Source organism: Rhinoderma darwinii, chromosome 10, assembly GCF_050947455.1.
Source record: "Rhinoderma darwinii isolate aRhiDar2 chromosome 10, aRhiDar2.hap1, whole genome shotgun sequence".
In the NCBI taxonomy this organism is placed as follows: domain Eukaryota; kingdom Metazoa; phylum Chordata; class Amphibia; order Anura; family Rhinodermatidae; genus Rhinoderma; species Rhinoderma darwinii.
In genome coordinates, this window is record NC_134696.1 from 102,088,916 (window position 1) to 102,102,765 (window position 13,850).

Here is a 13,850-nt window from a genome sequence, read left to right on the forward strand (position 1 = left end):
TAATAACGAAGGGTGAACACAGTATTATTTAGCGCTGTTTCTATGGAGCCATGTCTGACAGTACAACATATGAGGGGGCACCAAAATAAGGTCCTGCACAGGGCACCGTCCAACCCAAGGCCGACCCTGCTGGAAAATGTAGACTTATAGTAGACCTACACAGTCCATATCCCAAGTCAGTACAACAGAGAGAAAACAAAAATAAGTTAAATCTAATATTAAAATTCAAAAACATCCATGTTTTTTCTTAGAAGCATCTCTTTGAAGTCTTCCATATGGAGCACGTGATCCTTTAAAGATTAGTTATAAAATTACGAAGAACGCAGAACATTGACTGTACCTCCTGGTTAATCAGTGACAGGGTCCAGTTGAAGGGTCATCTTTGATTTCCCATCAGATACACCAAACCCTCTCAGGAGGGAAAGAATAGCTGCGTACTACCTGCCCGAATATTCCCGATTCACCCTCCGGCTGGCTACGTTGACTGAAGACCCCCGTGGTATGTTCCAGATCTCAACATTTTAGTTCTTCGATATGTAGATTAATGAATATTGACCGGTTGATACAAAATTTGCTGAGCTGGATAGAAGTGACGTCATCGTTTACAGGTATTAGCTGATCTCATGACCGTAAGGGTTTACAGGGGGCTGTGGATGTGTCCGACCGTCTCATCAATCTTCTGTGGACATGAAATTTACTAAATATTCTACACTGATTGGTTTATGTTTCACCAAACACCAATTAAGGGAGTTTTTGTTGGTAAGTAATATGACTATCGGATGATGGCCTACCAGTGGGGCAATGCAAGGAAATGTTACTTCTAATGATGGCAACTACGGGGTCAATAGTAAGGAACCATTGATGCATCTGTAAGACCCTTGATCTCATCATTACTATTAGTTGTACTTGTGACATATGTTACCCTTCCCTTCCATCCAGGGCCAGTTCTTGGTCAACATGGGTCTTTTGGCCATAGTCATAAAGGACCCCCGTCTACCTCAACCTTTAAGACCTATCTACTTAATGTAGCAGAGTTATTATTTTAAGCCAGTGTTCTCTAACCTGTGGCTTTCCAGATGTTGCAAAACTACAACTACCAGCATGCTTTGACAGCTGCAGACTGATAGGAGTTATAGTTTTGTGAAAGCTGAAGAGCTTCCCGTTGGAGATCAGTGGTTTACACAACTCTACCAAACTGTTTCATAAGCCAGTCTTCGTTGTAAGGAATTATAAGAAAACAACCCAAAAAGTTGGACGCCAGTTGGAAAACTCTAGATGCATCGGCTACTTGACTCTTGGAATTTGTCCGGCCCTGACTATACTGAATGGGCAGGGACACAGAAGAAAATGAGATGAGGATTCGTCGGACTTGAGAAGAAAGTTGTGTCACTAGTTTGGACTTCTTGGATGATGCTCAAAAGATTGTGTTTAGTGCAATGGATTAAGGAATATGTTGACCAAGAGGAGCTTCAGACCTCCCCCTGACCACCCTGGACCATGGCCTCTTCCCACCTGTGTAACACCAACCACGCTTCCTCCATTGTGGGAGCCGCCATCACACAGCTCTACCCATGTATGGAACATCTTACAGGCATCTAGGGTGGTGACTTTCTTTGGTTTTCATAGAAAAAAAGTTCCCCATCTTGCCAATTTCGTAACATTTTGATGCTTGGGATAAGGGGAGTGTCCACAAAGAAATATATCTGCATAATCTTCAGATTGGTGGAGAATCTTTAGATCTATGGTCAGTTTTATTTCAAGAAGCTCACTGGGTAATGGGAATAATATTTAGACTAAGAGCTTCAATCCAAAAATATCCAAAAATGTTGGTATTTAACCAGAATCTTGGTAGGAACTATGTTTTATCTGTAGTCATCCAGGGCCGAGACGCCCAAAAAATCTGTTTCTAAAGACTCGGATTTGAGGCTCTGAAATGCAGGACTTGTAGGATGACTAAGAATGAGGTTGGCATTTGGATACAGAAATGCCGTTTTGTCAGTCTATACCTTTCAATGTTTCGTTCTTGACCTCATTGGAGACTCTTTTTCAGGCAGACCAATCCAACAACTTGCCAGTCAAATGACATAGAAGCAATCTGAGATGAAGCAGTGGGCTGCAAGGTGACATGGGGCCCTCCGGATTGCATCAACACCGGACCCCAGGTAGGCCATGTCTTAGCAATGGAGAACTTCAGATGTGAGGCTGAATTTGAGCTACTTTGATTCAGTTCCTTGTTTTACCCCAGATGTGTTTAAGATGTGGCCCGGATCCTGACACCCAGACGGACATTGTATTATCACATGGCGGACATTCAGATAAATGGTCGTCCATATAATATATGGATGGCTTCAGTCCACCAGAGCAGGAGCCTCTGCTTGTTCAGATACATCATTAGGGGGTGAATAATTTTGCACTTGTTTTACGTGATCCATCACCATGCTGTGCTGCCCTATTGTAATTTATGGTTAGAGCGAGGAGACACGGGGGAGTGCTCCCCTAAGTCAGTTGTTTTCTGTGTTTACAAAGGAAATGGTACAATATTTTTTGGGGCTAATAGTAGAGTAGACCTGCCACCTTCTATGCTGCCCTTAAACAGTACCCACAAAGTAGGGTGACAGGTCCGCATTAATTTGTTCAGTTGCTGCAGTACCGCCTATGGTAGAAAGGTGGCAGTACTGAGTCAACTTATCTTGCTATTGGTTTTTATACAGTAGTTGTAAACTATTTTAGGGCACAATGGAAAGATGTTGTAAGCTACTCCTGTGTCCTGAATTATATATTACAATCAATTATAGGAATTTGATAGCCATAGGTGTACAGATAACAATCAATTCTAAGAATATGATAACCATAGGTGTACAGATAATTCAAGACAGTGGTGACAGGTCGCAATGAGAAGTATGGTCATGGTCTATCTTGGTTTCCAGCTGTAGAATTTTGGTTTAGTTTGTTCTCTTGTAACTAGTGATCGGTCTGTAAATATCTATAGGAAGATCCTAAATCTCTTTTTGCAAGTGATATATCGGTGTGCAAATTGTTAAGATCATTTTAACCCTAAACCTATGAATAAAGTGATTTATCTGATCTGTTTTACACTGATCACTTAAAAAATACTGAAACAAATATACATAACATAATAAATGTCTAATTTAAAGATTGCTTAAAAGGAATGTCCATATCTGAACACGTTTATTTATTGGAATTTATCTACAAAAACAGCTGAATCACTGTGTACATACATCACATTACTGATCCTGTACTGATCCTGAGTTACATCCTGTGTTATACTCCAGAGCTGCACTCACTATTCTGCTGGTGGAGTCACTGTGTACATACATCACATTACTGATCCTGTACTGATCCTGAGTTACATCCTGTGTTATACTCCAGAGCTGCAGTCACTATTCTGCTGGTGGAGTCACTGTGTACATACATCACATTACTGATCCTGTACTGATCCTGAGTTACATCCTGTGTTATACTCCAGAGCTGCACTCACTATTCTGCTGGTGGAGTCACTGTGTACATACATCACATTACTGATCCTGTACTGATCCTGAGTTACATCCTGTGTTATACTCCAGAGCTGCAGTCACTATTCTGCTGGTGGAGTCACTGTGTACATACATCACATTACTGATCCTGTACTGATCCTGAGTTACATCCTGTGTTATACTCCAGAGCTGCACTCACTATTCTGCTGGTGGAGTCACTGTGTACATACATCACATTACTGATCCTGTACTGATCCTGAGTTATATCCTGTATTATACTCCAGAGCTGCACTCACTATTCTGCTGGTGGAGTCACTGTGTACATACATTACATTACTTATCCTGTACTGATCCTGATTTATATCCTGTATTATACTCCAGAGCTGCACTCACTATGCTGCTGGTGGAGACACTGTGTACATACATTACATTACTTATCCTGTGCTGATCCTGAGTTACATCCTGTATTATACCTCAGAGCTGCACTCACTATTCTGCTGGTGGAGTCACTGTGTACATACATTACTTATCCTGTACTGATCCTGAGTTACATCCTGTATTATACTCCAGAGCTGCACTCACTATTCTGCTGGTGGAGTCACTGTGTACATACATTACATTACTTATCCTGTACTGATCCTGAGTTACATCCTGTGTTATACTCCAGAGCCGCACTCACTATTCTGCTGGTGGAGTCACTGTGTACATCCATTACATTACTGATCCTGTACTGATCCTGAGATACAGCCTGTATTATACTCCAGAGCTGCACTCACTATTCTGCTGGTGGAGTCACTGTGTACATACATTTCTTATACTGTACTGATCCTGAGTTACATCCTGTATTATACTCCAGAGCAGCACTCACTATTCTGCTGGTGGAGTCACTGTGTACATACATTACATTACTTATCCTGTACTGATCCTGAGTTATATCCTGTATTATACTCTAGAGCTGCACTCACTATTCTGCTGGTGGAATCACTGTGTACATACATTACATTACTTATCCTGTACTGATCCTGAGTTATATCCTGTATTATACTCCAGAGCTGCGCTCACTATTCTGCTGGTGGAGTCACTGTGCACATACATTACATTACTTATCCTGCACTGATTCTGAGTTACATCCTGTATTATACTCCGGAGCAGCACTCACTATTCTGCTGGTGGAGTCACTGTGTACATACATTACATTACTTATCCTGTACTGATTCTGAGTTACATCCTGTATTATACTCCAGAGCTGCACTCACTATTCTGCTGGTGGAGTCACTGTGTACATACATTACATTACTTATCCTGTACTGATCCGGAGTTACATTCTGTATTATACTCCAGAGCTGCACTCACTATTCTGCTGGAGGAGTCACTGTGTACATACATTACTTATCCTGTAATGATCCTGAGTTATATCCTGTAGTAATACTCCAGAGCTGTAGTCACTATTCTGCTGGTGGAATCACTGTGTACTTACAATACATTACTTATCCTGTACTGATCCTGAGTTACAGCCTGTATTATACCCCAGAGCTGCACTCACTATTCTGCTGATGGACTCAATGTGTACATACATTTCTTATCCTGTACTGATCCTGAGTTACATTCTGTAATATACTCCAGAGCTGCACTCACTATTCTGCTGGTAGAGTCTCTGTGTACATACATTACATTACTTATCCTGTACTGATCCTGAGTTACGTCCTGTATTACACTCCAGAGCTGCACTCACTATTCTGCTGGTGGAGTCACTGTGTACATACATTACATTACATATCATGTTCTGATCCTGTTACATCCTGTATTATACGCCAGAGCTGCACTCACTATTCTGCAGGTGGAGTCACTGTGTACATATATTACATTACTTATCCTGTACTGATTCTGAGTTACATGCTGTATTATACTCCAGAGCTGCACTCACTATTCTGCTGGTGGAGTCACTGTGTACATACATTACTTATCCTGTAATGATCCTGAGTTATATCCTGTATTATACCTCAGAGCTGCACTCACTATTCTGCTGGTGGAGTCACTGTGTACATACATTACATTACTTATCCTGTACTGATTCTGTTACATCCTGTATTATACTCCAGAGCTGCACTCACTATTCTGCTGGTGGAGTCACTGTGTACATACATGACATTACTTATCCTGTACTGATGCGGAGTTACATTCTGTATTATACTCCAGAGCTGCACTCACTATTCTGCTGGAGGAGTCACTGTGTACATACATTACTTTTCCTGTAATGATCCTGAGTTATATCCTGTAGTAATACTCCAGAGCTGTAGTCACTATTCTGCTGGTGGAATCACTGTGTACTTACATTACATTACTTATCCTGTACTGATCCTGAGTTACAGCCTGTATTATACCCCAGAGCTGCACTCACTATTCTGCTGATGGAGTCACTGTGTACATACATTTCTTATCCTGTACTGATCCTGAGTTACATTCTGTATTATACTCCAGAGCTGCACTCACTATTCTGCTGGTGGAGTCACTGTGTACATACATTACATTACTTATCCTGTACTGATCCTGAGTTACGTCCTGTATTACACTCCAGAGCTGCACTCACTATTCTGCTGGTGGAGTCACTGTGTACATACATTACATTACATATCATGTTCTGATCCTGTTACATCCTGTATTATACGCCAGAGCTGCACTCACTATTCTGCTGGTGGAGTCACTGTGTACATATATTACATTACTTATCCTGTACTGATTCTGAGTTACATCCTGTATTATACTGCAGAGCTGCACTCACTATTCTGCTGGTGGAGACACTGTGTACATACATTAAGTTACTTATCCTGTACTGATCCTGAGTTACATGCTGTATTATACTCCAGAGCTGCACTCACTATTCTGCTGGTGGAGTCACTGTGTACATACATTACTTATCCTGTACTGATCCTGAGTTACATCCTGTATTATACTCCAGAGCTGCACTCACTATTCTGCTGGTGGAGTCACTGTGTACATACATTACATTACTTATCCTGTACTGATCCTGAGTTACATCCTGTATTATACTCCAGAGCTGCACTCACTATTCTGCTGGTGGAGTCACTGTGTACATACATTACATTACTTATCCTGTACTAATCCTGAGTTACATCTTGTATTATACTCCAGAGCTGCACTCACTAGTCTGCCTTGGGAGTCAAATGAACCTGTATTATCAGGAGGTAGCATTTTACTTTCTTCCATGAGGTCCCCATCTGCTCTGTATTTCCCCTGTTAGGAGTATTCACAATGTTACCATCATCCCTTTTTGGGGAGAGGAAAAAGAAACAACCACTTTATTCACCTAGTTAAATGTCTTAGGGCATGACCACACATGGCGGAATTCCTCCGCAACTGTCCGCATCCATGCCGCACAGAATCTGCGTTGCAGATTCTGCTGCGGATCTGCACAAAATGTGCAGTACATTGATGCGGACTAGCTGCTGCGGACTGCGGGAAAAGTGCTTCCCTTCTCCCTATCAGTGCAGGATAGAGAGAAGGGACAGCACTTTCCCTAGTGAAAGTAAACGACTTTCATACTTACCGGCCGTTGTCTTGGTGACGCGTCCCTCTTTCGGCATCCAGCCCGACCTCCCTGGATGACGCGCCAGTCCATGTGACCGCTGCAGCCTGTGCTTGGCCTGTGATTGGCTGCAGCCGTCACTTACACTGAATCGTCATCCTGGGAGGCCGGACTGGAGACAGACCCAGGGAGTTCTCGGTAAGTATGAACTTATATGTTTTTTTACAGATACATGTATATTGTGATCGGTAGTCACTGTCCCGGGTGCAGAAACAGTTACTGCCGATCGCTTAACTCTTTCAGCACCCTGGACAGTGACTATTTACAGACGTCTCCTAGCAACGCTCCCGTCATTACGGGAGCCCCATTGACTTCCTCAGTCTGGCTGTAGACCTAGAAATACATAGGTCCAGCCAGAATGAAGAAATGTCAAGTTAAAAAAGCAAGACGCATCCGCAGCACACATGACATGTGCATGACAGCTGCGGACTTCATTGCGGAACTTTGAATCTCCATTGAAGTCAATGGAGAAATTCCGCCATGAGTCCGCCACTGCTCCGCAACAGACAGAGCATGCTGCGGACACCAAATTCCGCTCCGCAGCCTATGCTCCGCAGCGGAATTGTACGCATCGTGTAAACGAACACTGCTAAATTAAAGTGAAAGTCAATGGAGAAACGGCTCCGCTGCGGATTAACGCTGCGGAGTGTCCGCAGCGGAATTTAAGTGAAATTCCGCTATGTGTGAACCCGCCCTTAAAGGGCCAGTAACACTAAAATGCACAATAATTTGAGAAGCAGCTGATATGCAACATATATAAATACTCTGTCTCTGGAGAAATGTGACAAAAAATAGTGATGTTTTAGCACTTCCTGTCACTCGTCACACTACATTCAGGCTTTCCCCAACATGAAATGGCTGATAACAGGAAACAATAGATTTAATCCACAGCAAAAAGATAGAGCCAGACTGCAGAGTTACTGGTACTTGGAGTTAAACATTTCATGATCTCCACTACTTTGTCTTATTACATTTAGGTTAATTTTGACCATTTGAGCCGTGGTTTTGCCCCGTGGCTCAGTGAGGCTCCAGGATCTGCGTGATGTGGCATGTTGTGTGATCATGGGCATATGGCAGAGTGACCGCTCATAACAGAGGGTAAAGTCCTTCCAAAAACTGATCACCTTAAGCTAATTATTACCCAAAAAAGAACTGGACAGCACAGGGCGGACGTCTGTCTGGGCTCTGCTGACATTGGGAAACCATTGCTGGACCGTGAGAAGTCCATTCCCCCCTATCAGTCCTCCAGGGTTCACTGTGCTCCAGACGGTAACTTCACCCCAAGGGTCTAATGTAACAACGGACGGAGGAAAGTAATGATGTGCAAATAATTACAATCAAGTGTCAGGAACATTAATGACATTGTAACAATTTCTCGCTACTCCACAATAATTCACTTTATTACACTATGTAATGGTTTATAAATAGGGTTAATATATAGTCTTCAGGCTTCAGAGCTGAAATCTCACAGCATTCCCTGCTTGCTCAGTGTCTGCACAGAGCTTGCACAGGTGATTATAATTCTGAATACTGAATGCAGCTCTGGAGTATAATACAGACTTTAACTCAAGATAAGTATAGGATAAATAATGTAATCTATGTACACAGTGACTACACCAGCAGAATAGTGAGTGCAGCTCTGGAGTATAATACAAGATGTAACTCAGGATCAGTACAGAATAAGTAATGTATGTACACAGTGACTCCACCAGCAGAATAGTGAGTGCAGCTCTGGAGTATAATACAGGGGCCCCGTGTTATCCCCTGAGGACGCTGCGCTTGCAGCGAAACATGTCGGGGGGGCTATCGCCATTTTAATCTATCACTGACGGGCCAGATATTGCTTCTACTCGTGGGAGACTGTTTCTATGTACGGCAGTCTGCAGCTGCCGAATCAGTCTCTCTCACTGTGTCCAGCGATGTGCTGGGTACATGCACACTGACTCCTGTGATACATACTGGCCGTCTTTTGATACAATTTTAACTCTTCAGTGTTGTCTGTCTGTTTGATACTCTAATAAAAGTTATATTTTAACTGCCTTTATTGACACTTATCGACTAATCGACTGGTGGCTGGGAAATTGGGACTCTTTTCATTGATTATTGGGAATAAACCCAAAAACGGCAACTAGTGACCTGCATAGTCTACCTTAGATGGGTTAGTCTTCTGCTGGACCACATGGTCACTGTTGTGGCGGGGGGCTGTAATCATGTCAGAACCTGGGCTTCAGGTGAATCTTTTGGTGACCCAATCTGACCCTGGGGCCCTTTAAGTATAATATCACCTTCTGCCACCAGAGGCAGCAGAGCAGGAATATACATCTATTTCTGTTGTCTTTCAGATTCAGCATTTAAACCTTGTTGTTAAATCTTTATTGTCATTTTAATATATGAATGAGTCAGTAAATATTGGATGTCAGTAAGTACAGACCTCCGCTGATTGCCTTCCTTTTTTTCCGAGAAATCTGAGTGCGGCAGCAGACCAGCATTGTAAATAATCCTATTGTACGTTCCCTTTACCAAACATTAGAGAGAATATCCAATCTGTCCTCCTTGAAAAGTTTTTCCATCCGGTACAATAAATTATTGTAGTTATTCTCTTGCCCGTAATAGACCGTCAGTAAGGACCTATAGCTCTCCAACTGAGGGGCAACTACAAGTCCCAGCAAACCCTAATATACCGAAATAGGCAAGTTTGATCTATATACTTCAATCTATGTGACTCTTCATCTGTGGAGGAACCACAAGTTCCAGCTTGTCCTGTCATGACTGCAAAACTAGCTGCACTCTGTCCATAGGGTGGTTGTTGAACAACAAGTCTCAGCAATACCTGCAGTATTCAAGGGACTACAAGTCCCAGCATGCAGTATCAGAGGAGAGGTGGGGGGGGGGACATGTGTGGTCAATCTCCATTGAAGTGAATGGAAGCCTTTGGATAAGATTTCCTATTCTGCATGATCAGGGAGAGCGGTGGGGGGTTAAGGCAGGAGGATCTGTCAGTTCTTCTCCTTGCAGAATCCTATGGAAGTCTTTCGTGAAAATTGAGAAGCGGAAAGTGAATCCCCTCTAAGTGTGTGAGGGGGATGGGATCAACGTGTTGTCACAGGTTGTGTGTTCTCCCCTCCCCTCGTGTCGTCCTGCCTCTCCCCCCCCCTCTCCATAGACTGCATACCTTCCACACCTGATCCCTCCAGGACACAAAGTTACTTGTCTGTCTCTGAATGTCTCTTCTTCCAGGTTCAAGTTCTTCCGTCTTCTAAAAGTTTTGGCGTCTTCTTAAACTTTCCGTCCACTTCCCTTGTCCCCTGTCCCCCTTCCATCTCCCCTTCTGACTCCTCTTATCAGCCATTGTCACTTCTCTGTTGTTTCACGTCCTTCCTCCTCTATCTTTCCAGTGGAATGGTCTCCTCAGACCCCCGACCTCCTCGCCTGAGATTTGAGGGGGAACAGGCAGCAGAGATCCAGTAAGGTAAGCGATCCCAAAAAGAGGTCACCCAGCAAAGAACAAATAGGTTGAAGTTCTTTTATTTATCGTATGCGGCCATTTTGGTGCCAAAGACGTAGCCATCTTTATCTTGACTTTTAACGCATTAAATACACAGTGTCAGGAAAATAACTTTTTGATGGCTCTTCAATGGCTTTTGCTGTGTGATCTCACGCTGCAGCAAGTTATCAGAGTCAAGATCAACTTGGCTACATCTGTACTGATTTTTGGAAACAGTGGCCGTTCAGTTATATCGTATGCAGCAATCTTTACTTTAATGCATAGAAATACATAGAGACGTTACAAGAAAATCTGTAACAGGGCCCCATCACGTACCATGCGCCAATTATTAAACTGCCGTCTTTTTATGTGGCAGAAGGGCCCCTGGGCCCCCTTCAGGCACCGGGGCCTAAAGCAACTGCTACCACTGCACCACTATTGTTGCAAAACTGCTGGGAGTCTCAAATTCCCTAGTGTTGGCCAGTAAAATATAGGCTGTTTATGATGGACTGTGTCCTGTTCACATACTACAGGCTTCCATAAACAGCAGCCTGTAGTCATTACAATGGAGGGTGGGGGAAGAACATTACCTCTTCTATAGGGAGCAATTCCATAGCAGAACACTAGGGAGCTTGCTGTCACCCCAGTGATTCTCACACCGTTCCCACAATCATTCTCATGCCGGTCATTCTCATTCTTCAACTCCCTGTGTAAGGATGAGAATATCCTCCGTCATTCTCATAGCAGTTCACTAATTCTTATATCTACAGAAAATTATTCTCCACTCGAAACTTAAGAATTCTATGTCTGTCTCTTACGGATACTGTAGGTTTAAGACAACATCTACCGTTCCAAACACTTTCTTAGGTCCAAAATTCCTTAATACTTTGTGGGAATTAAAGGAGCGGTGTCTCTTTCTTTGCCTTTGGGGTTTAGTTTTTGGATTGAGAATGAATAATCGGAGGACTATGTCATTAATTTGTGCTGGACAGAAGACAAAGAGTCTTTTATAGATGGTATCGGCAGGTGGACACTTATTACATTGCTTACTCATGCCTTGGTTTCAGGGTGTCTGGACATCTAGAAAGACGTATTGTACATTCTTGTGATCTTACCTGACCGGTCCTCAGAAATGGTACAGAAAGACGGTGAGTTTATGGACATTTACCGTAAATAACACCATTTTTGCATGTGTTTTTTTTTTATTTTCTTATGAATTATGAAGTATTGCAGTAATCACTTTGGCCACTAGATGTCTCTACAATGCATTCCATTTCTAAGAAAATCACCTTGCTCTACAGCGTGCTGTGAAGATTGTGTGTTATGAGCTGTATCATCTAATTATTGATGGTCGGTGAACGTTTACAGCTATTATAATGATGGCAATGAGAAGAATATTGACTTCAGCACCCAACAAAGCCCTCATCTCTATTATTCTATTTTAATCTACTCATTGGCCATACAATTAAATTACCCCCTTCCTAAACCAACAAGCAGGGTCTATGTAAGAGGTCTCTATTCTGACATTTGCTCATACGATTTTGTTTGATTTCTATATGTAACATTTTATTAATCATTGTCTTTTTGGATGCAGTGGGTAAAGGCTGTCACTGGACCCCCCTGAGGATTTTTGGAGTGACAATCTGTATTTTCATCTCTCTGGCTGGAATCGGGGTCACAATTTGGGCCGTTGGTAAGAGGCTTCTAATCTTTACTATCAATAGATCTATGGAGTCCATAGATTTGAGAACCAATCTGAGGCCCACAAAAGACTCATATGCAGCCCCTATGGTCCGGGCGCTTGTATTACCCTAGTTTTTGAGACCAATCCTAAAAAATGAGTTCTGTGCATGACTATTAGCAGCAAGATTTATTGCCAGTTGAAGGTTATTTGGGTTTTTCACTGTGGGAAACTGGATGTATTACATATAAAACACTATGTGACTGACGTGGGAACCTCGAGGAGCAATCACTCAGAGTTATAATATAACTATCGACCCCACGGAGAATTGAAATTTTTGCCTGATACCAACAGCCACCTGTTCTCTCTTCACAGTGACATATGTACTGGGGAACGAAAACGCAAATCTCTATGCAGGTAATCCATCTTCCCATAAGTCGAATGGAATGTGTGACGTAGAGTTGGGCTCTTTTTTTAAGCATTTGGTATATTTCTTTAGAAAACCTTTCAAATATCCTTTTAGTGTAGCAAGAGATCATTTATGGGGTCCCTCATTTGGGACCTTCGTTAGAGCCGAGAGCTGATTCAATGAGTGTCTCTCACTCTGGAGGACCTGGCACATATGAACATTACATAAACAGCCCATTGATTTCAATGGGCACTGTGTAATGCCTCATTTCCCCTGTGGTGGCGCTGCAGGAGAATTGCTCACTTACTGCCCAGTTTTACCATAGATTTCAGCTGATCACTGGAAGTCCTAGCAATGGGAGAACCTGTAAGCACAACATTTATTGTGGGAAAAAAATGAATAATGATAAAGCTTGCTCACATGAGTAACTTGTTTAGTAAAAAATAACTTAAAGGGTGACTCCAATTATTGTAGATAATTATCTTGCTTTAGTGATTAATCCTAGCGCAGAATTTCCCATCACTTTAGTTATAACTGATCTCTATGGGATTGAGATTAAAGGTTGGTTGTCACAGCCCCGCCTCCTTTTACGGCATTACTGAATTACTAAAAATGCTCTATTTATGACTCCACCCAAAGAAATTCTCCAAACGGTTGGTTTTCTAATCCCATCACCAAGGATCCATAGAACGAATGTTGGACTCTTGTGGTACACGTATATTGTGTGTCTTGGCTTAACATCAGGACTGGTCCATGTCTAGAGAACTTTTGTAGAACGTGTGAGGAGTCACTCCAACCCAACCTTCAGTCTGGTCAAGGTCATTGGCTTGATATATGAAACTCTACTAGTTCTAGAAAGGCCTCATGTTGTCATTCAATGTCTCAGTTCAGGTGAATCCTCCGGATCATCGGCTCACTGTGTATGATGAGCGAGAAAAAATATGGCGGCTGGTATGCTCGTCCTTATCCAACGCAGAAGTGGCGACGCTAAGCTGTGAAGAGATGGGACTTATCAGGTGCCACAGGCTTCTCCATATAGCCATGTGACCACTCCACCCCCTACTAATATAAGCCACCTTCCAACATTCCAGAATAGCAGAATTACAGAATAAACTTTGATTGCATTAATATGGAGGATGATTTTATATTTAGGTGGCGTATAATACGGGATGTAACTC

The 13,850-nt window shown here is 42.5% G+C and overlaps 1 protein-coding gene across 4 annotated transcripts in view; it reads left to right on the forward strand.

Moving 5' to 3' along the window:
* Nucleotides 1-382: 382 nt before the first annotated feature.
* The window catches only part of HPN (hepsin), a 28,466-nt gene continuing 14,998 nt past the window's right edge, over nucleotides 383-13,850 (forward strand). Inside the window, exons 1-7 of one of the 4 annotated variants that reach the window (XM_075840437.1) lie at nucleotides 383-499; nucleotides 2,051-2,162; nucleotides 10,494-10,567; nucleotides 11,650-11,730; nucleotides 12,177-12,275; nucleotides 12,639-12,680; nucleotides 13,559-13,688. In XM_075840437.1, coding sequence (XP_075696552.1) covers nucleotides 11,715-11,730; nucleotides 12,177-12,275; nucleotides 12,639-12,680; nucleotides 13,559-13,688 — 287 coding nt within the window. In that variant the 5' untranslated portion in view covers nucleotides 383-499; nucleotides 2,051-2,162; nucleotides 10,494-10,567; nucleotides 11,650-11,714. Of the gene's footprint in view, nucleotides 500-527; nucleotides 609-2,050; nucleotides 2,163-10,493; nucleotides 10,568-11,649; nucleotides 11,731-12,176; nucleotides 12,276-12,638; nucleotides 12,681-13,558; nucleotides 13,689-13,850 lie in introns of those variants that run through there. The other 3 variants (XM_075840438.1, XM_075840439.1, XM_075840440.1) reach the window with 3 other exon arrangements.